Source organism: Myotis nattereri (assembly GCF_964212035.1).
Source record: "Myotis nattereri genome assembly, chromosome: 3".
NCBI classification, from domain to species: Eukaryota; Metazoa; Chordata; class Mammalia; order Chiroptera; family Vespertilionidae; genus Myotis; species Myotis nattereri.
Genome location: NC_138077.1, coordinates 168,189,000 through 168,216,095, shown reverse-complemented (window position 1 = coordinate 168,216,095; position 27,096 = coordinate 168,189,000). Strand labels below are relative to the sequence as shown.

Here is a 27,096-nt window from a genome sequence, read left to right as displayed (position 1 = left end):
TTCTGGAAAGGTAAACTCATCGTCACTGGGGCCATGGAGGTAGCATTGGGTATTCACCTGCCAGGGAGAATAGTAAAATGTGGTGAAAGGCTTGGACATAAATCAGCCACTCCTAGGCTGGAGCCCTGCTTCTGCCACTTCATAGATTTGTAATCTTTGGCAAGATACTTAACCTCTAAGTCTTAGCTTCCTCTTCAATGAAGCAAGGATAGTAATAGTGTGTACATAATGTAGCTGCTGTGACGTCTACTTGAGGAAAACCGCACATAAAACACACTTAGCACAGGACTTGGCATATAGTGTTTGCTCATAGCCACTGTTATTGCTATTGTTAGTAGAAGAAATTCATGCCTCGGAGGCAAATTTGAACTTGATGGGATCTAACATAGCTACCAGCTTGTCTGGGATGGGACATAGAGAGAAAGTATTGTTATCTTGTTGACAAATAATAACAATGTGATTGAGTTATCACTTGTGTGGCATTTCAAATATATGGCTTTGCTCTTTATTTTTAAAGTTGTTCCAGAACAGCCTCAAAACTTATCATGCACACAGAAGGGAGAACGTGGGACTGTGGCCTGCACCTGGGACAGAGGACGAGACACCCACCTACCTACTGCGTATACTTTACAGTGAGTGAGAGACTGTTCTTGCAGGTTTTCGTGGGTCTCTGTAGGACATTGAGAAATACCTAATAGTTCTAGTTTAACCGGTGAGAAGAAGCAATAGACAGCTCTAGATCATTAGATGTTTTTTTAAAAAATGCTAGCGTTCATAAATGAAAACTGGTTCATTCATCTACAGTGTGGGAACTGATGCATGGGTGTGAGGTCTAACTCAGAGCTCTCTTCAGGGCATCCAAGGCCAATTTTTTGCACGTTCTTCCCTGCTCTAGGAGGGTTAAACTGGCTGCCTTATATACCTTTTCTCGCAGACTCTTGTGGTCATGATATATAAATAGACTCGTCCTTGTGGAGCTTTCCATCAGCCTGGGAGAGTTTCTTTTCGAAGCACCTTTGCCTGACCTGCATGAGCGTCCACAGAGAGAGTCTGGGAGTTTCTGTTTCTTGCAGTTGATTCCATAATCCCATCCAAAGATCCCGCTGGGTTGCACTGTGCCTAAGTGAGCAGCAGATGGGGAAAGGAAGTGGGCCCCAGGGTTCTGGTCTGTACTAGAAACTGGCACTTTTATGCAGTAAATGCCAAGGTGGACCATGGATCCTTTGGATCTGACCTAAGGAACCAAGACATCAGAAAGGGTTTGGGGAATTCGGGTAGTGCAGGGATGCTTACTCATCTCTATGAATGTCAAAAAAAAAAAAAAAAATCTCAGTCCTACCAAAGAAAGGGAGAGGGGGAAGTATGGTCCTATTTATGATCATAGAATACAAACATTTCCATAGTGTACCCTCTAGTAATAAGACTGACCCTAAAAATATGTCTAGAATTTTAAATATTTGAAAGTTTCGTTCTTTTGTGTTAAAAGGGGGAAGTAGCACATAACGTATCCTGCTAAACACAGATGTCTCTTATTCACAGGTTAAATGGACCAAAAAATTTAACTTGGCAGAAGACATGTAATGATTATTACTGTGACCATTTGGACCTTGGAATCAACCTATCCCTGGAATCACCTGAATCCAGTTACACAGCCAGGGTTACTACCATCAGTGATCTTGGAAATGCTTCTTCATTTCCATCCACATTCACATTCTTGGACATAGGTACATTTTATTTCACTTTTTGTAGGTGTCATACGTTGGCACATGAACATTATTTAAAAAATCACTTGAATGTCCTGTATGTGATCGTTTCAAAAGAGGCAGTGGTTGATGGAAAGTGACCAACAAGCACAGGCATAGGATAAACATTACTTTGATGCAGGTAAAAGGGTGCATGATCCTGGAGCTATATAGAGATGGTTGTATAAAAGTCAACATTATTCTCTATATTGGACAAACAGGAGCCCCTGGTTTCAATCCCACGAAGGCACCAGCTGCCAGTAATACTATCTGTCTGAGAGAGGGTCCTGTGAGGTTATCTCAAGAAGCTCAGTGTAGGCCATTCTTGGTAGAGATGTCTTTTTACCCCCATGGCTGTTCCACTCTTCTGAGTTAGGCTACATGTAGGCCTGCAACTCTGGAGCAGCTGGTGCAAACTATAAATAAAATGGATCAAGGTTTATGTGCACCTCGCTCTGTGAGTACTTACCTCTGCTCCTCTCAGCGTGGTTGCTGGAATGAGCTAGTCCCAGCACATTTCTGAGCAAATATAATTGGCCCAGATGAATCAAAGACCAATCCCAGGCATTCCCAGATTCTGCCCATCCCAGGTAGAACTGGGTTTCTGGCCTGCCTCACACTATGTGTTTCTCTTCTCTCTTCCCACAGCACCTCTTTGCATACACACTGCTAACTATAAGTCTGAACATAGGCATTTAATATGCATTTTCCTATCACACTTCTCCCCATCTGCTTTGCATCTCTTTACATAGGTATCTCTAAGCCACCTTCTTCCCTCTTATTCTTTTCTTCTGTTCCCCTGTTCTTATATCCCCTTCTGGTGACTTTTCTACCAACATTTCTTCTCTTCCTGAGGGGATCACCTCTAGCCACCTCTAACTCAGCATTGGGACTCTCAGATTTGGCACATCGTTTGTTTTTTTTAAATCATTGAATTCAGTGGAATCAACACTATCGTTGCTGTCGGTGGTAGTTTATTTGGTAAAAATGAGGGCAGATTAAGAGGAATTATTTTAAGGATTTAGAAGTGAATCAAACTTTTTCTTCTTTCTAAAAGCCAGGGACTTCTCTCTTGTTTATTTCACCAAATTGGGTGGTCATGCATCTTAGAGATGAATTTTGTTCAACTCTTTATAGCTCATGTGAATACATAAGAGAGTTTCTGATTGTGGAGCCTGAATCACACCTTTTTGTTTATCCTGTTTACCAGTGAGGCCTCTTCCTCCGTGGGACATCAGAATCAAATGTGCAAATGATTCTGTGAGCAGGTGTACGCTTCAGTGGAGAGATGAGGGGATGGTGCTGTTTAATCGACTCAGATATCGGCCCAGTAACAGCAGGTCCTGGAATATGGTAATGGTTTTTGGAGTGAAAGGGGAAAACAGGGAGGGGTTCTTGATATTACTGCACAGACCTCTGTCTTTTCATACCAGCGAAATATGTAGTTTAAAGTATATACTTGAGTTATACCAGAAAGCCAGATATACCTCTATTTATCAAGAAATATCTTGAATTCTGATCACTGATTTTTTTAAGTTGCAAGCTTCTGTAGACCAGTATTAATTTTCTATATTTTGTGTCTAGTAAAGGGCTCATTTCTCCTTGAGATTTTTTTTTTTAACCCCTGCCCTATTATTACTTTTTAGTAATTTTTTAACATATTAGAAACAGAAATATTAGGGTCTGTCCACAGAAGTTTATGTGGAATTTAATATTCCAAAGTTAAAGCCCCACACTTTGATATATTAGGCATTATTTTTTTTTACAATAAAAAGTATAGGATTATAATTTCTTCCAGTATTTTTATAAACTATAATGTCTTTTTTAAAATATATTTTTATTGATTTCAGAGAGGAAGGGAAAGGGAGAAAGAGATAAAAAAGAAAACATTAATGATGAGAGGGAATCATTGATTGGCTGCCTCCTTCACACCCCCTACTGGGGATCAAGCGCTCAACCCAGCATGTGCCCTTGACAGGAATTGAACCCAGGACCCTTCAGTCTGCAGGCCAACACTCTATCCACTGAGCCAAACCAGCTAGATCTAAACTATAATGTCTTATAATGACAAAGGATCAGTTTCATATACAGCTGATATTCAAGAGAGGTACAGTAACTAAATTTCTTAAATATTTTTATATAATTAAAGTTTTCTGTTTGAACCCAGTTCTATGTCTTTATAAGTATTAAAATATGCATCGCATTCTAATTGTGATCAAATGTAGAAAATTCTCCAAGGCCTTTATGAAAATTGGTAGTTTTCAACTTATACTTCCTTTTCAGCTAGTTTTAGGAATCCTCTTGGAACTTACATAGATAGGTTCTTAATATCAGGAGATATTTTTGTTTTGCTTATTCTAAAACAGTATTATTTCAGTGTATTCAATAACCCAACCATTGATATATCTTCTCATTGAATGACAGATCTGAAAAAAAAAATGAGTTACCTGGTCTAGTTTTTTACCTTTTTGTTAAAATTCTTTAAATTAGTAGAGTATTAATATGCACTTTAAAAATCTTGTCTGTTTGAAGGTTAGTACTACAAATGCCAAAGGAAGACATGATTTATTGGATCTGAAACCATTCACAGATTATGAATTTCAGGTTTCCTCTAAACTACATCTTTATAAAGGCAGTTGGAGTGATTGGAGTGAATCATTGAGAATGCAAACGCCAGAAGAAGGTATGTGTCAAAAAAAAAAAAACCTCAAAAAAACAACAGGAATGCGGTGGGGTGGGGGCAGAGAGAAAGGATGGAGGGAAAGAAGAAGATGCAATGATTTCCTTGGAATAGAGTCGCTAAAGTACTGACACTGAGTCAAAGAGTATGATTGCATTAATTAACAAGTTAATTTCCACATGAACTTAAGTTCTGAAACTGTCAGAGAGATCTGTTTATATTGCTAGGAAATATTTAACATTAGGTAAATCCTACTCCTGTTTGGCACATGTCATGTTGGTGACAAGCTTAAGCCTCAGTAATCTTTGGTTATAACTTCCTATTTTTATTGCACTTATTATTTTTTTACTTACCATCTCAGTAATTCTCTCTCTCTTAAGTTACAGAGCTAAACCAGTAATTAATTTCATTCTTTCATAGTTAAACCTTGATTCAGTTTACTGTTTGGATTCTATGAAAATGAATTTGGCTCTGTGAGCCACTAAAAGCTTGAAAGGAGGAGGATTCTGGACACATAATATTTTAAAGTAAAATTTAACATCCAGCCATCTTTCTCCTTCAAATACTGCAGCATTGTCCTTCTTCCAGGCTTTGATTCCCTGCTCAGATGAGTGCCAGTAGACTGTCCATAGCTATGAAAAGGATATCAAATGTATTTTGCAGTCTTATGGGCTTTTATATTTGGTAATCATTGGGAAGGTAATTTTACTGAAATATAATAAAAATATTTTTATTAGAGCAAAAATGCTTATATGAGCATTATTTCAGTAATTAACAAATCTTGGGAAACAAAAGAAATAGCCACCTGAATATTAGTATTCAAAAGCTCTCAATTAGTTATATAGCATGGACTTTTCATAATTTGTGTACATTTGGCTCAGGAAAAATTATTAGCATATAATACACTGCTTTATTATCTTGAGGTTTTGTAATATTAATACTTACTTGTGGAAACTTACGGATCTGTGTGCATATGAACTAACCTTGTGATTAAGTTACATTCATTTTCTGTGAGCTAGTAATGGCTTCTGGTAATTGATGACACTTATCAATCATTCTTCAATGACATTCAAGCACCTAAAGGACCTATTAATAAAATATAATTCTTGAGATAATTGTATATTCTTCCCCTCTTCTTGTATGAATCGCATTACTTCTATTTAAAAAAAATGTTTAAAAATGAAATCATTCAACAAGTTAGAATTTATTTCCTCTCATTTCATAATAAAAATCTCGTAAATTAAATCTCATTGAGCCACTTGCTGTCTGCTTAAATGCTTGCCATTTTCATAATCCAGAGCTTATTTTTATTATCCTTGCATTACACATAGTCAATGAATTTTTTAGAAGTACTTCATGGAGTTGATTTTATTTATACACAGTACAGATAAAATTCTTGAAAATGGGCCATATTTTCTAAGTTCAAGGTAGTAAATATTTGTTATATTACGTGAGTCTAAACTATAAACAAGGGAAACTCTGGGTTTGTGAATTCTTGTCATTCTTACTCACCTTTGGTAATGACCTGTTAAAAGGGTTTTCTTTTCTTGTAAGTGTTTATCTGTTGAATTAAAAACCCTTCAAGGTAGGACAGTAGTAACTTTCTCATGTCTTATCAAATAAACCACTATCATAACAATGAGTGCAGCAACTTGTTATGGTTAAGAATTTGTGGATGGTTGTGAATTGAACCAAGAAAGCTGGCTCCTTCAGAGTAATTGCAGGCATTCATAAAGAGAGAAACCTATACTCTGAGATATACCACGGTTACCAAGCTCTGTTGGCTTCCTTTCAATGTCTGAATCTCCCTTTTTGGTGTTTGATCTTTCTGTGGGTTATTGTAGGATTTCTTTTCTCTTACTCTAAGCTGCATGGTTTTCACCTTTTACCACTATTTCTGTCATCAGTTTCTTTATGAAACACCAACTGATGTAAACCTAAAAGGTGTGAAATTTTTTTAACACGCCTTCCTTTTAACCCTTTAAATATAGACTCATATGTAACTTGGCATTTAAAAAAATTACTAGTAAGCTTTTTTTTTTAAAATGTCACTCTAAAACCAAATAATACTTTGCTACCAAAACTGAGAGCAAAATGTTGTCTCCTGGTGGATTGGGCACAGTTATTTATATCATATCAGCAGGAAATTAGGTCGTTATTTACTCCATATGGCCTTTTCCTATGTCATTAAATTTAACTCCAGTAATGGTCCTCCATGAGAAACACTTTTCAAATGACCACTAAGTAAGGTATAGGAGGAAAGAAACCACTTTCTGTGTCCCACAATCATCCATTAAAGGCAGGATTGATACTGGGAATTGAGCAACCATATTTTGTGTCTAGTGGAAAAACACTTTGAATTTGGGCTGCATGGGGTCCAGACAGGCCTGAGAATAATATGCTCAAGTTCCGGGGGGAAGTGATCCCTCACCACTCAGAACACCCAGGAGGAATTTTATATCATTTTCATGTCACTGAAAATGATTTTTTTAAAAATTAAATCTTTATTGTTCAGGTTATTACAGTTGTTCCTCGGTTTTCCCCCCATAGCTCCCTTCCACCCGGTTCCCACCCCACCCTCCGCCCTCACCGCCCCCCACTGTCCTCATCCATAGGTGCACGATTTTTGTCCAGTCTCTTCCCGCATCCCCCACACCCCTTTTCCCCCCCAAGAATAGTCAGTCCACTCTCTTTCTATGCCCCTGATTCTATTATAATCACCAGTTTATTCTGTTCATCAGATTATTTATTCACTTGATTTTTAGATTCACTTGTTGATAGATGTGTATTTGTTGTTCATAATTTGTATTTTTACCTTTTTCTTCTTCCTCCTCTTCTTAAAGGATACCTTTTAGCATTTCATATAATCCTGGTTTGGTGGTGATGAACTCCTTTAGCTTTTCCTTATCTGTGAAGTTCTTTATCTGACCTTCAATTCTGAATGATAGCTTTGCTGGATAAAGTAATCTTGGTTGTAGGTTCTTGGTATTCATCACTTTGAATATTTCTTGCCACTCCCTTCTGGCCTGCAAAGTTTCTGTTGAGAAATCCGCTGACAGTCGTATGGGTATTCCCTTGTAGGTAACTGACTGTCTTTCTCTTGCTGCTTTTAAGATTCTCTCTTTGTCTCTTGCTCTTGGCATTTTAATTATGATGTGTCTTGGTGTGGTTCTCTTTGGATTCCTTTTGTTTGGGGTTCTCTGTGCTTCCTGGAGTTGTAAGTCTATTTCTTTCACCAGGTAGGGGAAGTTTTCTGTCATTATTTCTTCAAATAGGTTTTCAATATCTTGCTCTCTTCTTCTGGCACCCCTATAATTCTGATGTTGGTACACTTGAAGCTGTCCCAGAGGCTCCTTACACTATCTTCGTATTTTTGGATTCTTTTTTTTCATTTTGCTTTTCCGGTTGGGTGTTTTTTGCTTCTTCGTATTTCAAATCATTGACTTGATTCTTACGATCCTCTAGTCTGCTGTTGAAACTCTGCATAATATCCTTTATTTCAGTCAGTGTATGCTTAATTTCTTGTTGGTCCTTTTTCATAACCTCGAGGGTTTCACTAGATTTCTTGAGGGTCTCACTACATTTATCGGCAGTCTCACCAGTCTTTTTGAGGGGCTTACTAAATTTATCGGCGGTTTCTAGAAAGTTCTTGAGAGACCTTAAAAGTGTGGTTTTGAACTCTATATCCAGTCATTTGCTTTCCTCCATTTCTGTCATTTGTGATCTGTTTCTTTGTCTCCACATTTTTTATGCTTCCCTGTGTTGGTAGAGTGGCTTTGTGTGCTAAGTGTCCTATAGGGCCCAGTGGCTCACCCTCCCCAATTACCTGAGGTGGACACTCTTGGTGCACCCCATTGTGGGCTGTGTGCACAGTCTTGTTGTAGTTAAGCCTTAATTGTTGTAGGTATCACTGGGAGGACTTGACCTCCAGGCCAATTGGCTGTGAGAGTCAGCTGTGTCTACGGTGGGAGAACTTCTGTGCTGAAGACACCCTTATGAGGCAAGACTTGCTTCAGTGGGGCTTTGGTGCTCACTAAGTCTGCCCCCTGAGTGTGTCCCTTATAGATCTGAGGGGTTGTAATTGGATGGTCCCACTCTGACCACTGGGTACACTGGCTCTTGGATCTAAGGAGGTGTTAATTTAGCCTCTGCCTGAGGCTACCCAGCAGGAGCTATGAAGAGATTTGCAGATTCCCCTTCCTTGTTTGGGGTTTGGAGGTGCCCAAATGAGGCCCAGCTGTGAAGCAATGCAAGCTGCTGTGGGGCCTTGGGCCTCCTCTTGGAAGTTCTGGGTCTGTCTAGCCCAGCTGTAGTTTGTTAGGTAATTTTCAGATTGCACAGGGCCAGGGCATGCATATGCAAGAGTCTCTGCTGAAGCTTGGGTGGGGCAGGGTCTCAGGGAATCAACAGGGCAGAGCAAGAAGCTATGGCTGATCCTCAGCCCTGCCCTAAGGGGCCCCGCGTCTCAGTGTCCCGGTAATCGCTGCAAGCACCTTTGAGAGAAAGCCACCCTCAAGTTCCAAGTTCTGCCTGCTGCCAGACAGTCCAGTTTCTCCCCGTATGAGTCTGGGTCCCCAGAGACTCACCTGGAACTGGAGTTCAGAGCAGTCAGTGGCTTGTGACTCCCTTCCAATTTAAAAAGACAGCCGCGTCCTCAGTTGCCAGCCCTTGCCGCATGCGCCTCTGTACCTCTGCACTTCCGCACCTCCTCTGAGTCTCAGTGTGCTTTTCTCTTTTCTTCTAGTTGTAGAATTTACACTCAGCCAGCCTTCCTGTGGTTCTGGATGATGTCCATTTTGTCTTTTAGTTGTATTTTTGAATTTGTTGTGGGAGGCAGCAATTTCCGGTGTTTACCTATGCCGCCATCTTGGTTTCTCCCTGAAAATGATTTTTTAAAATTTGTTTTCAACCATTTAAAAATATAAAAACCATTATTATTAGTTCAAAGGCTGTACAAAACAGGGAATGTGCCAGATTTGGTCCATGGGCCATAGTTTGCTGAGTCCTAAACTAGCTAAACTTGAAAGTTCCATACTTGTGCCTTCTTGCTTAAAACTTGAGGAAATGGGAATGAATGGCTTTTTACCGTCTAAAGCAGTGATGGTGAACCTTTTGAGTTTGGCGTGTCAGCATTTTGAAAAACCTTAACTTAACTCTGGTGCCGTGTCACATATAGAAATTTTTTGATACTTGCAACCATAGTAAAACAAAGACATATTTTTGATATTAATTTTATATATTTAAATGCCATTTAACAAAGAAAAATCAACCAAAAAAATGAGTTTGCGTGTCACCTCTGACACGTGTGTCCTAGGTTTGCCATCACTATTCCTAAAGGACTTACGTGCAAACATTTTCATTAGAAAGAAAATGTTTTGTTTGAGATCCAATGCCAGTCCCTACCCTTTTGTCTTCTTTTGGTCTCCTTTAAGCCCAACATGTACCCTGGAAGAAGTGGATGCAGGCACAGCAGATGATAACATCTGAAGGCAAGAACCTATCACTGAGAATTTGTTTAATCAAGTAGGCACTTGTAAGTTCTATTTGAATTGAATTGTTTGAAACTAAATTTTAGATAAATGAGAGAAATGTAGCACAGCCTAACGAGTGGACATCATGAAACCAAGGCAGTGAATGACTTATCTCTCTTGCCCTGCTTAGAACATGACTTGGATCAAAGAAATTTTGTGCATTTCACTTAGTCCACTACCTGAAAGTTGAGATATGTCTTTTCTGTATTTACTGTTTGTCAAATTCTCTATTTTCACTGTTCTTGATTCTTCTCTTCACTGCTTGCTAAAACCTCTGTGGTCGAACTGCTTTCCACCCAATTCAGTTGCTATTGTCCCCAGCCCTGCACTACCTTGGCTTCAGATATAGATGCTGAGCTGAGAGAAACAGTGGCTTGGCTCTGATTTGGTTGCCACACATACAGTTTCATAGAACCCTAGAATCCTGGGATTTAAGAGTTGAAAGAATCCTTGAGGTCATTTAAGTCATTTAGGCCAATCTCCTGCTTAATTTAGGATCTTTCTTTTTATTTCATATTGGTGACTCTAGTTAACCCTACTATTTTCCCCTTTGTATTGGAGCTAGTTTTATCTCAGGAAAGCTGACTTCCATTTCACAATATTTGTATATTAATCATTTGTACCCATTTGGTTTTTTTTTTTAAAGATTAATCTAATAATTGTTAACAATCATTTGTTTATTGATTGATGATTGATTGATTTCAAAGAGAAAGGAAGAGGGTGAGAGAGCTAGAAACATCAAAAATGAGAGAGAATCATTGATTGGCTGCCTCCTGCACACCCCCCCACTGGGGATCAAGCCTGCAACCTGGGCAGGTACCCTGACCGGCAATCGAACTCGGGACCCTTCAGTCCACAGGTTGACACTCTATCCACTGAGCCAAACCAGCCAGGGCTGTACCCATTTGTTTTGAAATCACTTTGATATATGGGCCTTTGACTTTCCTCTTCCCACCTGCCTATAATATCTTTAATATGTCTTTTGCTAGATGACACTGTGGTTAGAATTTTAAGTGATTTTGTGAAAGTTGACTATCAGAGATTCTCTTTAATATTAGCCCTTACATTGCATTAAACAGTAGTGGTTTGACACCCTTGGTCATGAAATTCTACACTTTGAAATTCATATAGATTCAACTAATGATTTCTCTCCCATAGTGACTTACACTGCAGGTGGCCACCATTAAAATTTCAGTTTCACTTGCAATTTCTCCTTTGAAGAGACTATGATTCTAGAATTTGGGTTTTGGCTCTGTAATAATATGGAAGGTTGTAGATCTTTAATGAGGCAATGAGTTTTCCTTTAAATTTCTTACCAATATGTAATTAACTGAAGACATTTAGTGCTTCGGTACAAGTCAGTTGGCTTTGCCACTGAGCACATCCAAGTGACCATATCCTGATTATGTGTCAATGTCCAGATTACCTGATTTGTGAAGTGTTTATATCTTTGCTCCACATAATGAGCTGTAATGGAAGAGCAGGGTCTTTGAGGACCTAGGCTCAGCTCTCAATTTTGTCATTTACCAGCTCTATGTCTTTCGTAAATCATTTATCCTTTGTCAGTTGTAAAATATGCGTAATCACAGGCACCCCCTGCAATGTGTAGGATTCAGTGAGATAATGTATATAAAGTGTCCAAATATTACCTGGCACATAGTAATTTAATACATGTCAGGTTCTCTTTTCTTCTGTTGCCTGTTCATTTTTCTCTTTGTGCATCTGGGCTAGCAGGAATAAAAATCCTGGCTTGATTCCTGGGTTATTCTTTATAACCCTAAAGCATTGAGAGTTTCAGGATGTCTTATGCATATATTTCGTTTTTTAAAAAAATATATTTTATTGATTTTTTACAGAGAGTAAGGGAAAAGGATAGAGAGTTAGAAACATCGATGAGAGAGAAACATCGATCAGCTGCCTCCTGCACACTCCCTACTGGGGATGTGCCCGCAACCAAGGTACATGCCCTTGACCGGAATCGAACCTGGGACCCTTCAGTCCACAGGCCGACGCTCTATCCACTGATCCACTGAGCCAAACCAGTCAGGGCTTATGCATGTATTTCTTACTGCTAAGTCCTCACTGGTGGAAAGAGGGGGAAAGTAAAAGAAGTGAATGTTCAGAAGAAAATAAAACAGAAAGAAAAGAGGGCAAGAGAGGCAGGAAAAGGAAGTGACAAAGGAAGAGAATAAAACATGAAAGAGGCACAGCTACTGGGGAATGGAAGTGTTGTAGAGAAATCATCAGCCTTCTCAGAACCAGGCCACTGCATGGTGCCGAGTGACGATCACAGGCTCTGAAATAAAACAGACCTGTGTTCAAAGCCCAGCTTCTCTGCTGATTAGTTCTGGGACCTTGAACAACTCCTTTACCTCTCAGCACTTTAGTTTTCAAATGAAGAAAAAAACATCAGCTAAGTTTTATGAATGTTTACCATGTATCAGCACTCCTCTGTGCATTTAAATTCTCCAACAGCCCATGTGGCGTGCAGAATTGTGATCCTCACTTGATAGATGAGGAGCTGGCTTAAGGACATAGTTAACATTTGTTCAAGGTCACAGAGCTGGGATTTGCCTGTAGATGGTCTGGCTCTGGAGCTAACACTTTAACCGCTGCCCTGAAGCTACCCACTTCGTGGTGGTGAGGAGGACCTGAGATCTAACTGTGGATGGGCCCACCCAGGATCTGCCCCTAGTATGTGCCGGTGCCTGTGCTCCCTTCCTTTCTCTCTTTCTCTTCTCTTCCTGGCTGCTTGTCTTCTGTTATCCAGATGGAACTTAATTTTCTGGAAATTTCCATCTGGTTAAAAGGAACCTGCTACTCCAGAAGGAACCCTATTGTAGCCTCACCTCAGGTACACTCTAAGTGTCAATGTTAAACAAGTGAGGTTGGTCCACTTACACACACACACACACACACACACACACACACACACACACACACACACCCTCCCTCTCTAATACACAGGAGTTGATTATTTCGTTTCTTTTCAAGCATGTTTGATTAACTTTCTCATATTAGGTCATATTTGATTGACCATTGTCTTATAGATTGGTGGATATTTCTTCTATCAGTTCAGCCTGTGTTTTAGCATCAAGTAGATAATATTGCCTGCTTTGTTCATTCATCATGTAACAAAGAGTTACTGAGAGCCTATTACATTCTAAGTATGGTGCTAGGTAGGAGAAATATTAAGATACATGAGATAGGCCTTCCTTTCAAGTAGATCATTGTCTAATAGTCATAAAACCAATTAATTATACTACAGCATTAGGTCAGGAATGGAGATTAACACAAAATTTATTATTTGTATTTTGTACTTTTACTGGGTTAAAAAATGTGTTCGTTACAATTTCTGTCTTTGTTTTTTGGCTGATAATTCCTTATGCATTCCAATAAAAAAGAAATAACCACACATGTTTTGAGTTATTTTATTAATATATATTTTAAGAGTAAGTTAGGAATCTAATTTCCTCTGCATTATTTTATTTTACTTTATTTTATTTTATTTTATTTTTTAAGGTAATTGTGAGGTTTCTATGGCCAAAGATATACATGCTCATTGTTTAACAAAAGAAGAAGAAAAATACTGGGGCACAAGAAAATTGAAAGTATCTTATAATCCTACTCTCCCAGAATCATTTATAAAATAAGCCATTGACTTTTAAAGGTTTTGTAATGTATGTACATTTATATATATGAAAATATGTTCTTTCCCTTTCAAATCAGAGCCTACGGGGACATTAGATGTCTGGTACATCAGACAGAACACTGACTACAGGAGACAACAGATTTCTCTTTTCTGGAAGGTAAGTTTTCAATGTCAACTTAAAATTCAAGGGAATTGCCTATTTGTGTTTTTTGTTTTATTTTGTTCTTATTGAGCTATAAATAACATGTAAAGAGGATTCTATATTTGAACAGTATGTTTCAGGATGGAAAAAGGCCCTTTTTCACACAGTGAGGCTTCAGAGACTTTGTTGGTGCTCATTATCTCAACCACATCTTCATGATACTCAACTCAGTGTCATTTACTTCTGCCAGATAAGGGTGGGAGCTCTGACTCCACACAATCTCATCTTTTCCTCATCCACTTCTTCATCTTTTCCTCATCAAAGTCCCTTTCACCCCTATGCATGCCCACCCTCGGACCCCACTACATCATCTCTTCTGGCTCTTGCCCCCTCTATCACCCTTCTCTCCTACATACAGTGTGCCCAGCAGTGACCAGGCCACCAGACTTATGCACTTTTGGGGAAATTAAAGCTGGAAATCTGTGGATGTGGATATTTAGGACTATATTTTCTATAGTCATTGAAAAGGGAGAGGGAAAGCTGCCCTACCTCAGGAACATGAATAATAGCGGAAAATAATAGGATCGGGGAGGGAAAGCAGCTCTTCCTCAGGAATAGTAGTAGAACAGCAGGACGTAGGGTAACCTTCCAGAAGACATGTGGCTAATGTTATACAGATGTCAAAGTTCCTCAGGGTGCTGAAAGCTGGCGCTGGCGCTTCATGTAGTCCTTACCCAAACCCTGTGAGGTAGGTGCTAGGCATCCCCACTTCACAAATATAAAAACGGGGGGTCAGAGAGAGGAAGTCTTTCCTAAAGTCACCCAGCTACTGAGTGCAGAGCTTGGATTAAAACCTGATCCAGAACGCTTTCTGCTACATCCTGACTCTTTCTTTGTTGAAAGAAAATGCTCTTTGAATTGAGCTACTAATTAGCATGCTCATAATAAGAGGTGTTCAGGTACACTGTACTCTTCCTTTTTTCCCCCAAACCTCCCCCAGATAAGGGTAAATAAACAGTTTTGGAATTATGAAGCTGGTGAGCACAAAACCAGAAAGGGTCAGAGTAAGGAATAAAAGGTCCCCTGATGGAGTTAGCATGATCGATCTGGATAGTTGCAATCTTCTTCAGATTTAAGGAATGAGCCAGGCAATCAATAAGCTCTTTATCCCTCTTTTCTGTCCTCTCTCTCTCTCTCTCTCTCTCTCTCTCTCTCTCTCTCACACACACACACACACACACACACACACACACACACACACACACACAAAATGTCTGGTAGAAGAGGGGACTACTATAAATAGCATGGTGAGTCATAATCAAGCTCTTAACTTTGAAACTAAAACCAAAGCTTAAAATTCATTTTAAAATAAAGCCATTTTGTACTAGCAAGACAATTCTCAAAGCAAGACATTTAGAGCAGCCATATCTGTGCCTATGATAGGAGAACCCAGCTCAATTCTTGGCTCGTGGTTTTCATTTTCACAAGTAAATGACTGGTTAAACCCAAAATTCCTCTTCCCATAAAGATTTCTCCTCCCAAAAGGTCTTCAACATACGTATGCAAATTCTTCTCTGCTTCTCGTTCTGATCTTGCCCCTAATCCTCACAAAGTAGAGGTTATAAAATGAGGCTTTGGAATGCAAAGGGACTTTAATCCTCTCCCAGTCCACCCTTCCTCTCACGGACATTGCTCCCGTGTTAGCCGGGACAGACAGATGTCTCTGCTGGGACCTCCGACAGGGAGCATTCCACTCTGTCTACAGTCCATGCCAGGACAGGCATTTCCTATTGTCAGAAAATCTTCCTGTAGGTGGGGCCAGAATTGTAGATGCTTGGACTGGAACTGGCTGGAATAAGAAATCAAAAATGCAAACACTGGGAGCTTCTGTAACTTGACTGTGGTAGTGACAGGGCACCCACAAAGCCTTCACTGACCATGCAGTCTGAGAGGCTCCTTGGAAAGTTGGGTCTAGTCCTCAGTCTTGTAGGGCCATTCCTGGGCTAAGTCCTTCTCGGCTAAGTCCTTTTGTGCCAAGTCCTGGGCAGCTTCCAGGGCCCCAAATAGACCACTCACCTGAGGGTGGGAATAAAACACTGGCCAGAGTCACGAAAGTGAGCAGGCCTGCTTTGGACCACAGAACCACCAAGTCACAGGCTCTGGCGTCAAAGGGAATTTAGCCAGCATGCAGTCCCACCACCCATTTTACAAATGTGGGAATAGCCGTGGCCGGTTTGGCTCAGTGGATAGAGCGTCGGCCTACAGACGGAAGGGTCCCGGGTTCGATTCTGGTCAAGGGCTCATACCTCGGTTGCAGGCTCCTCCTTGGCCTGGGTCCTGTTTCTCAGACATCAGTATTTCTCTGTCTTTCCCTCTCTCTTCCACTCTCTCTAAAATCAATGGAAAAATATCTTCGGGTGAGGATAAACACACACACACACACCCACACCCCCCCCCCCACACACGCACAAACCAAACAAACAAAAAACTTGGGGGGGGGGCGGAATGCGGGAACAGCTCTAGGGTGGTGAAATGATTTCCAATGAGAGGGCCTATGGTGCTTGTTCCAGGGAGCCTTTCCCAGGCAGAAGCCACTGCCCCTTCTGTCTGGACCACTCCTGTCCCACTCGTCCCACCGGGGACTCCTCATGCGCCCTCAGGCAGGCTTGGGAATTGACCGGGTGGCGCCGCCACACAGGGGACTCAGACTAGAAAGAAACGCTGCAGCCAGACCAGGTGCTTTGTGGTGGGGCCCAAATTAGACTTCACTGAGGAAAGGAAGCACAGACATGCAGGCGGTGGGTTGGTTTTTTTTAACTGTGATTAATACTGGGAAACCCAATGAGGGGACACCCCACCACGGCAGCGGGGGGTTTTCGGGTGTTGGAACCAAAGGAAGCCCCAAGTAAAACCCCATTGGTCTGTGAACAAAGTGAGAGCACGTTTCTCTTGCAGTTGGGGAAATGTGAGGTGACCTTTCATTTTTGCAGGATGTTTACATTAGAGGAGAACAGCCAGGTGTTGAATAGGCACAGTCCCTGTGAGTGTGGGTGTGAATGTATGTGAGTGTGAGTAGAGGTGTGTATGTGAGTGATGTGGGTGCATGTGTGTTATATACGTGTGTGAGTACAAAGGGTATGTGTGAATGTGTGTATGAGTGCGTGTGAGTCTTTCATACGTGTGAGGGATATGAGTGGGGATGTGGGCATGGGTATGTCTATATGAATATGTGTGTAAGTGCATGTATGTGAAGGTCTTAGTCCATTTAAGCTGCTATAACAAAATACCATAGACTGAGTGACTTATAAGAACATAAATCTATTTCTCAAAGTTCTGGAGTCTGGAAGTCCAAGGTCTGGGTGCTAGCATGGTTGGTGAAGGGTGTCCTCTGGGCTGCAGATTTTCTGTTGTGTCCCCACAAGGTAGAAGGGCCTAGGGAGCTCTGTGGGGTGTCTTTGATAAAATCATTAATCCTATTCATGAGGGCTCTATCTTCATGACATAATCACCCTCCCAGAGGCCCCACCTCCTGACACTGTCACCTTGGCATTAGGACCCCAATTTTGGGGACACACAAACATTCAGACCATAGCAGTGAATAAGTGTGAGCGTGTGGAAGGTGTGCATGTGGGTCTGAGTGTGGGTGTGAATGTGTGTGAATTTCATCTATGTCTGTGTGAATGTGAGTGTGTGTGTGAGAGTGAAGGAGACCTTTGCTTTGTTGTTCTGGTTCCCACATAATTACTTATTTTCCCAGCCCTTGGTTTCTCCTGAAAACCACATTTCTTCAAAAATGTCCTGTACTATTTTTTGCCATAGTTATTTTTAAGAGAAAAAGTATTTTCTCTGTTGAAGCCAAAAAGTACCACCTAATCCATGGAATGCAATAAAAGTACCAGGTATTGTTAAAACAAATGCAGTAACATTTAGAAACTGTTTCTCTGTCATAAGCAACCTGTTTTGTGTGAGAGGCCTTCACAGGAGGCTCTTAGCAATCCTGTCCCTCCGATTCCCTCTGTCATTCTCTGTGCAAAGTTTCATACTGTTTCCTTTGCTTAGATTAAGCATTTCAGTCTGTGAGTCCAATACACTGTTCTCCAAGTTAATACAACATGTATCCTTTAAGAAGAAAATTCACCTTTTTAAAAAATTATTAAATTGGAGTGACATTGGTCAACATGAACATATAAATCACCTTTAATATAGATATAGATATGGATATATGGATATGGTTATAGATATGGATATGGATGTGGATGTGCATATGGTTATGGATATGGATATAGATATAGACAGATACATATGTAGATACAGATATAGATACATGTGTAGATATAGATAAGAGATAGGGGTATAGAGATACAGATAGGTAACGTATGAAAAGATGATGGACAAAGCCACATTAACCTTTGTAGTTTCCTCTGTTACTTTCTTCAGAGACCTCTCACTATCTTGATCTTAACAAATTAAAAACTTTCTGAAATTATGAGGCCATGAGTCTGGAAGAAAAATATCTGTGTGTATATGAAGCTGAATTCATTCCATTAATTCATTCATTCAAATATATGAAAGCCAGTCGTTGGTACTGGACACTACATGTTCTTCATGCCAGGGATATGGAAGTGAACAAGATCAATCCAGTCCTCGTGTGCGTGACCTCACAGTCCAGCAGGAGGACAGGCAGAGGAGTGGGGATGATGATGCACTCAGGCATTTAGGAGGAGTTCAGGGTTCAGCTGGGGGCGTGATGGTTGGGCTCACACAGGAGAGCAGGGGAATGGATAAAAAGTCAGAGCAGACCTCTCAGAACATAATGCCTGGAAGAACGGGAGAGCCAGGACAAGAAAAAGCACATTTGTCAGGAGACCCTCTGGGGACCATGGATTCAGCGTAGAAATGATGCATCACTTCAGTGAAGGGCCATCCCATGGAAATATAAAGCAGGCCACAAATGCGAGCCAATCACGGGTAATTAAATTTTTTCTCATAGCCAGATTTTTTAAAAGAAAAAGATACAAGTAGAATTAATTTAAAAAGATATTTAACCCAAATATATCTGGAATAGTTTCATTTCATTATGTAATCAATATTTTAAAGTTATTAATGAGCTATTTTACTTTTTCCCCTACTAAGTAATTGAAAACTGGTGTGTCTACTAAGCATCAGTCCAGTGCAATGGCTGAGGGTTCGCCTCCCCCAGACAGCAGCAGCACACCCCATGCAGGCCGGCCACACTGCCCGGGCTCCATGATTTCCTGCAGCAAAGGGCGCCCTCCTGTAATGGACAGTGCAGCTAGGGGGCTCTTTTTTAAAAATTGATTTGAGGGGAGTGGGGGGAGAGAGATGATGTTGTTCCGCTCATTTATGCACTCTTTGGTTGTTTCCTGTATGTGTCCTGACCCAGGATTGAACTCGCAACTTTGGCCTCAATACGAGGCTCTAACCAAATGCGCTACCCGGCAAGGGCCAGCTCGAGGGCTTTGATAAGCAACACAGAAGAGAGTGAGAGAGACTCCTGGTTACAAACGTGGGAAAATATTTGGTGTTTTTTATTCATTTGTTAAATGAAGCAATTCATTTTGATAAACAGCTGCCCTCAGACCACAGGAGGGGAGAGAACAACGAGCCTCAAACGCCAGCCTCGGAGACTGGGGACCAGCGGCAGCTTCCTCAGTGCACGCGCTTTGTCTATTTCCCCTTGTGTCTCTCAGTATCACGTGAAGAATATCCCAACCTGTATCACATTGCACTGAAGGGATGGATGTTTCGGTCCGCTCCTAGGAAAGAGATTCAGTGAGAGTAGACTGTATTATTTGTAACCTGATTTACTTATTTATTTATTAAATATGTTTTATTAATTTTTTTACAGAGAGGAAGGGAGAGGGATAGAAAGTTAGAAACATCGATGAGAGAGAAACACCGATCAGCCGCCTCCTGCACACCCCCCACTGGGTATGTGCCCGCAACCAAGGTACATGCCCTTGACCGGAATCGAACCCGGGACCCTTGAGTCTGCAGGCCGACGCTCTATCCACTGAGCCGAACCGGTTCTGGCTATTTATTTTTTTAAATATATTTTTATTGATTTCAGAGAGGGAGAGAGAGGTAGAAACATCAATGATGAGAGAGCGTCATTGATTGGCTGCCTCCTGCACGCCCCCTCCTGGGGACCAAGCCCACAATCCGGGCATGTGCCCTGACCAGGAATTGAACCATGACCTCCTGGTTCATAGGTCGCTGCTCAACCCCTGAGCCACGCCGGTTGGGCTGTAACCTGATTTCTTGATGTAGGACAAAGGCCTGTTGTAAATCCCCAGAGAAGACTGGCCGCCAGGAGCCCGAGGGCTTATGTAATTTAGGATGTGTGCAATCTCAGAATCCATACTTAAATACAAAAGGCACCAGATGGGAGGATTTCAGTAATTTGTCACAATATTCAATTCTATCTCTTTCCTTTCCCCAAACCTGCCCCATCGCAGGCTGGCACAGCATTTCAGAAGACTGTTTCGAAAAGAATAGGTTGCTTTCTTTCTTTCTTTTTTCCAATGCAAATCCATTTACTCCTGCAGGAGGGTGCGCATGCACATGGTCTGGGAGCCCGCGCACACTGAGCAGGCAGTCGCTCCCTTTTTAATCCTGATGCACGTGACCTGTTCCTCACCCCTGATTGGAGCTCAGGCGCACAGTCTCTCCCGATTGGCTAATTCAAAGGGAGGGGTTGACCTTTGCGGTTTCAAGATGGCGGCCCCCAGGGGAGCTGCAAGCCGTGAGGCCACAATAGAGGCTGCCTGAACTGTTCTTTGACAGAAAAGATGACTTGGTTATTCTCACAATTCCCCCCTTTTCTTTATTTAAGCTCTTTCCTTCAAACTCGGCTGGCATTCATTGACTTTCCTGCTCCAGGAGGAGGCTAATTTGCTGTTTGGCCCATGGGGTTTCAGTTAACCTTTGGATAATACTTGGGAGGATGTCGCATCCCATCACTGTAGCTCCCAATCGAAGGGGTGAATGTGGACACCATGGCGCCCTGCCACTGTCCAAACCATCGCTCGGGTGGGTCGGAGACGGGAGCCTCGACCCCAGGTTCCAGCTCACTCGTCACTAAAGCTGCCATGGCCTTAGCAGCGGTCGGCAAACTCACTAGCCAACAGAGCCAAATATCAACAGTGCAACGATTGAAATTTCTTTTGAGAGCCAAATTTTTTAAACTTACACTATATAGGTAGGTACATTGTTATTACCTTAAGTAGGGTGCTCCTAAGGCTTAGGAAGAGCCACACTCAAGGGGCCAAAGAGCCGCATGTGGCTTGCGAGCCGCAGTTTGCTGACCACGGCCTTAGGGCCTCAGGGATGGTCCGCCTGACCGTGTTGTCAGGGGTGAATGTACAGCACTGGCCCCAACATTACACATATTCCCCCTTTTTCTGCCAGAATCCCAGCCAAGGCCAACCTGGTTGCTTTCCCTGGCTTTCTAATCACACATATGATACCAGCTGTGAAACAGGGATTTCTCATTGGGTAGCAGAATGGCGTCAATGGCAAAAATAAGAGAATAGGTAGCAGAGAATGAACAGAAAATAGAAAACCCAGGTGGAAAGGGGAGTTAAAGTTCCACTCTTATGAAAGTTCCCATTATTTTGCTGTTTTTCTAGCTGCAAAACAGGATAGAAATTATGTGGGGTAGCTACCGTGAGCTGTGACTGGAATTAAATCGGTTCAGTGTAGCACAACACCTGGGCAGTGTCTGCCAAGTGCCAGCTGGCACCACAGCGGAGAAGAGCTCATCCTCTCGCCCGGCCAGTATGCTCAGTGGTTGGGTGCCATCCTGTGCACCAAAAGGCTGCCCATTTGACTCCAGGTCAGAGCACATGCCGAGGTGCAGGCTTGATCCCTGGTAGGGGGCGTGCAAGAGGCAGATAATTGATGTTTCTCTCCCTCTCTCTCCCTTCTCTGGAAAAAAAAAATCAATTTAAAAAATCTAAAAAAAAAAAAAAAGTTCATCTTCTAGCTAGACTATACTACCTGACTTCAAGTTCCAGCTTTACCACTTAATGGCTGTGTGTTCTTGAGCAAGGTGCTTAACCTCTCTGTGCCTTATTTTCCCCAAGAGTAAAGTAGATAGCCCTGGCCAGTTTGGCTCAGTGGATAGAGCACCAGCCTGTGGACTGAAGGGTTCCAGGTTCAGTTCTGGTCAGGCACATGCCTGGGTTGTGGGCTCGATCCCTCGTAGGAGGCATCCAATCAATGATTCTCTCTCATCCTCTCTCTCTCGTTCTCCCTTCCTCTCTTATATGTTCTTTGTAATCAACTGTGTGACATTGGTGAGACTTCCTTTATAGAGCTCTGGTATAAGCCAAGTCAAGATGGCTTGTCTCTCCATAAATTGACAGAAGAGTCATATGACTATGATGGGAAAAGTGCTAATTATGATGATTTTTATATTAGAGTAGGTGAGAGAAGGGAACTCACCCAGTATCTTTACACCTGCCATGTGCCAAGCACTTTTTGAAACAATTTACTTCCTTTAGCCCATCAAATCCTCCAAAACTCCTATGCTGTCCACAGAATTATCCTCATTTTACAGATGAGAACATTGAGCCTCAAGGAAGTAAAATAACTTGTCCAAGGCCACATAGCTGCTATGTGGTGGGGCAAGAAGGCAAAGGGTCTGCCCAAAGCAAGCAAAAAAGTCTTCCCAGAAGTTTTTATTTTTAAGTCCTAAGGAGAAATAATTTATCAATTCAGAGAAACACCCTTCCTCTAATGTACTTGAAAACAAAACAAAAAATAAGGGCCCTGAATTTGGACACGTGTTAGGTTTTGTCCTCTCATGGGTTATGTTCATCGGGCCGTTTTTGATGCTGAGAGCCTTTTCAGGCAGCAGCACTCTCAGAATAGGTTTATGAGGGGGCTGTTCACTCTGCTTCTCAGTCAAAAAGGCTAAGTTTACTAGTGAAAGCATTTCCCACTGGACAGAGCAGGAGGAAGCCGCAGGAGAGGGGCACGAGGACAGCGTTTCCTTTTTCAGCTTACTCTTACCAATAGGAGAGTGGCAATGGCAACACTGAAGTGAGACCAGCTTTGGCGCTGCCCAAAAGGGTACGAGAAGTACCAGGTCTTCCAGACACTGTCCGGGATGCCAGGAATGGTCCAGACATCCCTTCCTCTCCCACAGCCACCAGGGGGCGCACTAAACTCTCACGTGTCCGTGGGGACTACTTTTCTGTGGGGAGTCAGTTTCTTAACCATTCGGAGCTTCAGCACCCTCATAGGAACTAAATGTAACAACAGATGTAAGCTCTTGCCTCATGGTATGGCCCATAAATGATAGTTTCTCCCTTATCACTCACCCAAACAAACAAATACTGAAATAAAAAGTTCATCTGGAAAGACCCAGCTGGCTTCTCAGGTAGTAGTTCTTCTGGGTTCACAGCTGGTCCCCTTGTGACTCAGGGCCACTGGGGGGAAAAGAATTCTGGATCCCCACCTCCCCCAAATTGCTGACCTCATTCCAGTTCTGATGCTCCACATCAACCTCACAGTTAGAGACGCTGCTTTGCAACTTTAGGGAAGAAGGGTGGCTGGGGATTCCAGCTCTGACACATGGTGGCCCATACTTAAGTTCATCACTCAGACTCACCCGTGTGGAGCAGACGTCAGAGTAGACAGGTCACTAGTCTAGAAGCCAGGCGCCCTGGATTCCACACTCTCCTCCTCCACGGATCCCTTGAGTGGCCTTAAGCAAGTCACTTCCTCGCCCTGGGGCTTAGCTTCCCCATTGACAAAAGGAAATGTTGAATTAATTGTGAATCTGTGGAACCCCTTCCTGTTCTGTTGTTCTGTGATGATATTCCATTCCATCGGGGCCACGTGTGATTTAAGGGTGATGGATGACATACATTTTTTGCAAATTTTACATTGCTATTAAAAAAACCTCAACTAATTATCCTGTTTTAAGCTGCTGCTAGCCCAGCTGGATAAATACTTGTTTTCCCATTGGCTCACTGAATTTTTTGTTTCCAAGACCCCGTCAGACAAGTTAGGCTCGGTTTTTAATTTGGTTAAGGAAGCCAGTTACCCGAGAGAGATTAACCTTTATCCCCAAACTTGAGCTTCACATTTTATAAAAGCACAACTCACGAAATACATATTTATTTGTCTAACTACCTCAACCCCGCCCTCACATTCTCACTGATCTTTTCCGCTCTAAGATATGGGGTATGGAAGAAAAATGCCAAGTATGGTCCAGTCCTTTACTGCCCTCTGGGAACCGTCACTGCTTTTCCAGACTCGCACCTCTGGTCACTGGATCACTGTGATCAGCTAGATTTTCCCAGCGATCACTGGGCAAGTTCAGTAGATCCAAGATGACTTGACATTTCCCCCCGCCTTTCAGCATTCTACCATAGCACTCTGAATGAGAGTGTTGCGGTGTCTGTGCAGGACACTGAGAGAGACGATAAAGGCTGGTTTGCAAGGTGTTTTTTCCAATTAAGGCTCTGTTTGCTTAGTTGTCAGGGTGGGACTGTAGCCTCTGTGTCCGTGGCAGGACTGGAGAGCTTGGTGAACTTGGCTAACTATGGGGATGCTGTAGGGTGGGGTAATAATCATACCTCTGGACCTCAGAGGAAACAGATAGTGAAGGACAGAATGAGAGATACCTGAGGGAATGGTCTTCCCTAGCCAGCTTTTGCCTTAATTTACCCTGTTTCTTTACTCTCTTTCTTTCTCTTATGACAAAGGGTATGTTTATGAATAAGTTTAGAACACCATAATTTCTAAAGCACTCACTTATTTTAATTTACACAACAGGCCTATGGGAACAGCTGTGGCAGACATTTGGAATGATGGACATTTTCTTGGTTCTTGCCCAAACACAAAGATGTCTTCTAGGGAGAGGCTGGATGTGCACCCCAACGAGCCCTCAGCAACATGGTATTTACCTGGTGCACAGACCATGGTTTAAGATCCAGTCTCAGGCCTTGTGGATCCTGAGAGGCACCTAGGACAGGACCTGCATTAACCACGCTCTCAGAGACTAAAATATAATAAAAAGCTGCATGTTCATGATTAATTTATAGTGAAAAATTCAGCTGTTGGGCAAGCCAGAAGGCTTGAGTCAGCAGATAGGAATATTCTTTCTCAGTATGCTAATTATTTTGGAAACTAAATTATAATCAGAAGGGCAATTTATTCACTTAAAGTGAAAAACACAAATTTTAACTGAACCAGATGTTCATGCTAGCCAAGTCTCTCCTGACAGATAAACTACAAATTATTAGAAGATTGCTTAGGGAGTGGAGAATCAGAGAAAGGGGCATTTGACAATTTTAAGGTGTGTCTTTCAGCAGCTTGAGGCCACCCTGCACCCCATGGGAGGAATAGCCTTGCCAAGAAAACTGTAATGCTTACGTCTGCTGAGCTAAGCCTTCCTCTCCATGCAGTAGGCATGGACGGGCACTGCCAATGCTGACCTTGGCAGCTCTCCGCTCTCATTGCTTCTGTTTCTCATGGTCCTTGTCCAAACAGGGCTACAATACAAATAATTAGCTTTCTGCTTACTTTCTGGGATTGCTCCCAAGTGATCTCAGTTGGAATTTTTGCAGTTCCAAAAACTCGTTGGGTACACATTTAAAAAGAGTGTCTTCATCTCCTAGCACAGACGGCTCATCCAATTCATCCAATGGATTTTACTAGTTTAGCTCTTGAAAATCTTGGTTTTTATTTCATGAGCAGCATTGTGCTTTCTATTTAAAAAGGTGAGAGAGAGAGAGAGAGAGAGAGAGAGAGAGAGAGAGAGAGAGAGAAAGTTAGAAATGGAGATTCAGAGGGGCTGAGTGTCTTGCCCTGAGTCACATAGCTGGTGATCGGTAGAGCTAGAATTCAAATCCAGATCTTCCCAGTTTAGATCCTGCTCTTGTTCCATTGAATGCAGTAGAGTTTTCTACTGGTAGGAAGTTTCATTTTGAAGCAAGCAAGAAAAGTCAATGTTCTGTTAAGAATTAGCTTTAAAAAATGTTAAGTGATATTTTTCTCTAAATGGTGGGGGTGGGCAGCAGCATAAAGTGTGCAGTTGAGGAGCTGAGAAGATATAAATAAAAAGGTCCCTCAGATGTAGCCACCTGCTTCGGGGGACCATGAGGTCCAGCCATAGAGCATCCAGCGACCTTGTCTGAGCCTACACAGTAAGTGGATGCGTTTTGTTGCAGAATCTGAGTGTATCAGAGGCAAGAGGAAAAATCCTCCACTATCAGGTGACTTTGCTGGAGGTGGCTGGGGAGAAAGCCACACTACAGAACATCACAGAACATACCTCCTGGACCTGGGTCATTCCCAGAACTGAGAACTGGGCTGTGGCTGTGTCTGCAGCTAACTCAAAAGGCAGTTCCCTGCCCACTCGTATTAACATAACAGACCTGTGTGGGACAGGTAAGTACCAACTTTTCTTTAATATTGCCTGTGGGAAACCATGTCTTACTCACCTCTTATCTTCCTCAGGCTCAGTTCAGGGCCTGGTGTGGGTAGCCCTGGAATTTAGACTCTTGAATCAACAGCTTTCAAAGGTTGTCTTTTTCACTCAGACTAGGAGTGGCCGTGGACAAGTGAGTTAACACTCTGGGCTTCAATTCCCCCGTCTTTAAAGCGGGGATTACGTCATCCACTTTGCAGGTCATTGTAAGATTAAACACAGAGACTAGTACATAGCAGGTGCTTAATAAGTGTTAGTTGAGGAAATATTAGTTGCATTAAGTTGAACACGAATATCTGGCTAATTTTTCCAGAAGCAAGAATAATATGGGCTGTCAAATTCTAGAAGAAAACATTTTACACCTATAGTCAAAACATATTTTAAAACCAATCGTATTAAAATGAAATTCTGGCTGTAATGAAACTATAGTAAAAAAAAAAAAATATGTTATAGTTCTTTATACCACAAATTTAGGTGTGATCCCAATGATCTAATTGAAAACCTCCCAACTAGCTATACACATTTCATAGTTGCATTCTCTGAAAACTAACTTCTTTGGATAAAAACCTATAATTAGTATTAAAAAAAAAGGTAAAAAAAGAAAGAAAAAGAGGGGGGATAAAAAGGATGCTAATGCTATTTCTCAGGGCCTTTTTCCAAAACTGCCTGATAGAATAAAACTCTAATAAGATCCTTGCTTAAAATTCAATGTAACAATTTTATCTATATGTGAGTCTAGCAATCATCATTTTGAAGAAGGTTCTACCAAAACATGATTATTTTATGTATACTATTAAATCTGGGTTATATAACTTTTCAGTCACATATCTATAAATATAGAGACAATAGAGTAATAAAAATAAGTAGAAGAAAATACAAG

General features: G+C 41.7%; 1 protein-coding gene across 1 annotated transcript in view; it reads left to right on the top strand.

Annotated features, from left to right (window-relative positions):
* The window catches only part of IL12RB2 (interleukin 12 receptor subunit beta 2), a 68,285-nt gene that overhangs the window by 7,151 nt on the left and 34,038 nt on the right, over nucleotides 1-27,096 (top strand). The window contains exons 4-9 of the mRNA XM_081087642.1: nucleotides 518-632; nucleotides 1,540-1,724; nucleotides 2,953-3,095; nucleotides 4,275-4,425; nucleotides 13,683-13,762; nucleotides 25,957-26,176. Of these exons, the coding sequence (XP_080943768.1) occupies nucleotides 518-632; nucleotides 1,540-1,724; nucleotides 2,953-3,095; nucleotides 4,275-4,425; nucleotides 13,683-13,762; nucleotides 25,957-26,176 (894 nt within the window). The remainder of the gene's footprint in view (nucleotides 1-517; nucleotides 633-1,539; nucleotides 1,725-2,952; nucleotides 3,096-4,274; nucleotides 4,426-13,682; nucleotides 13,763-25,956; nucleotides 26,177-27,096) is intronic.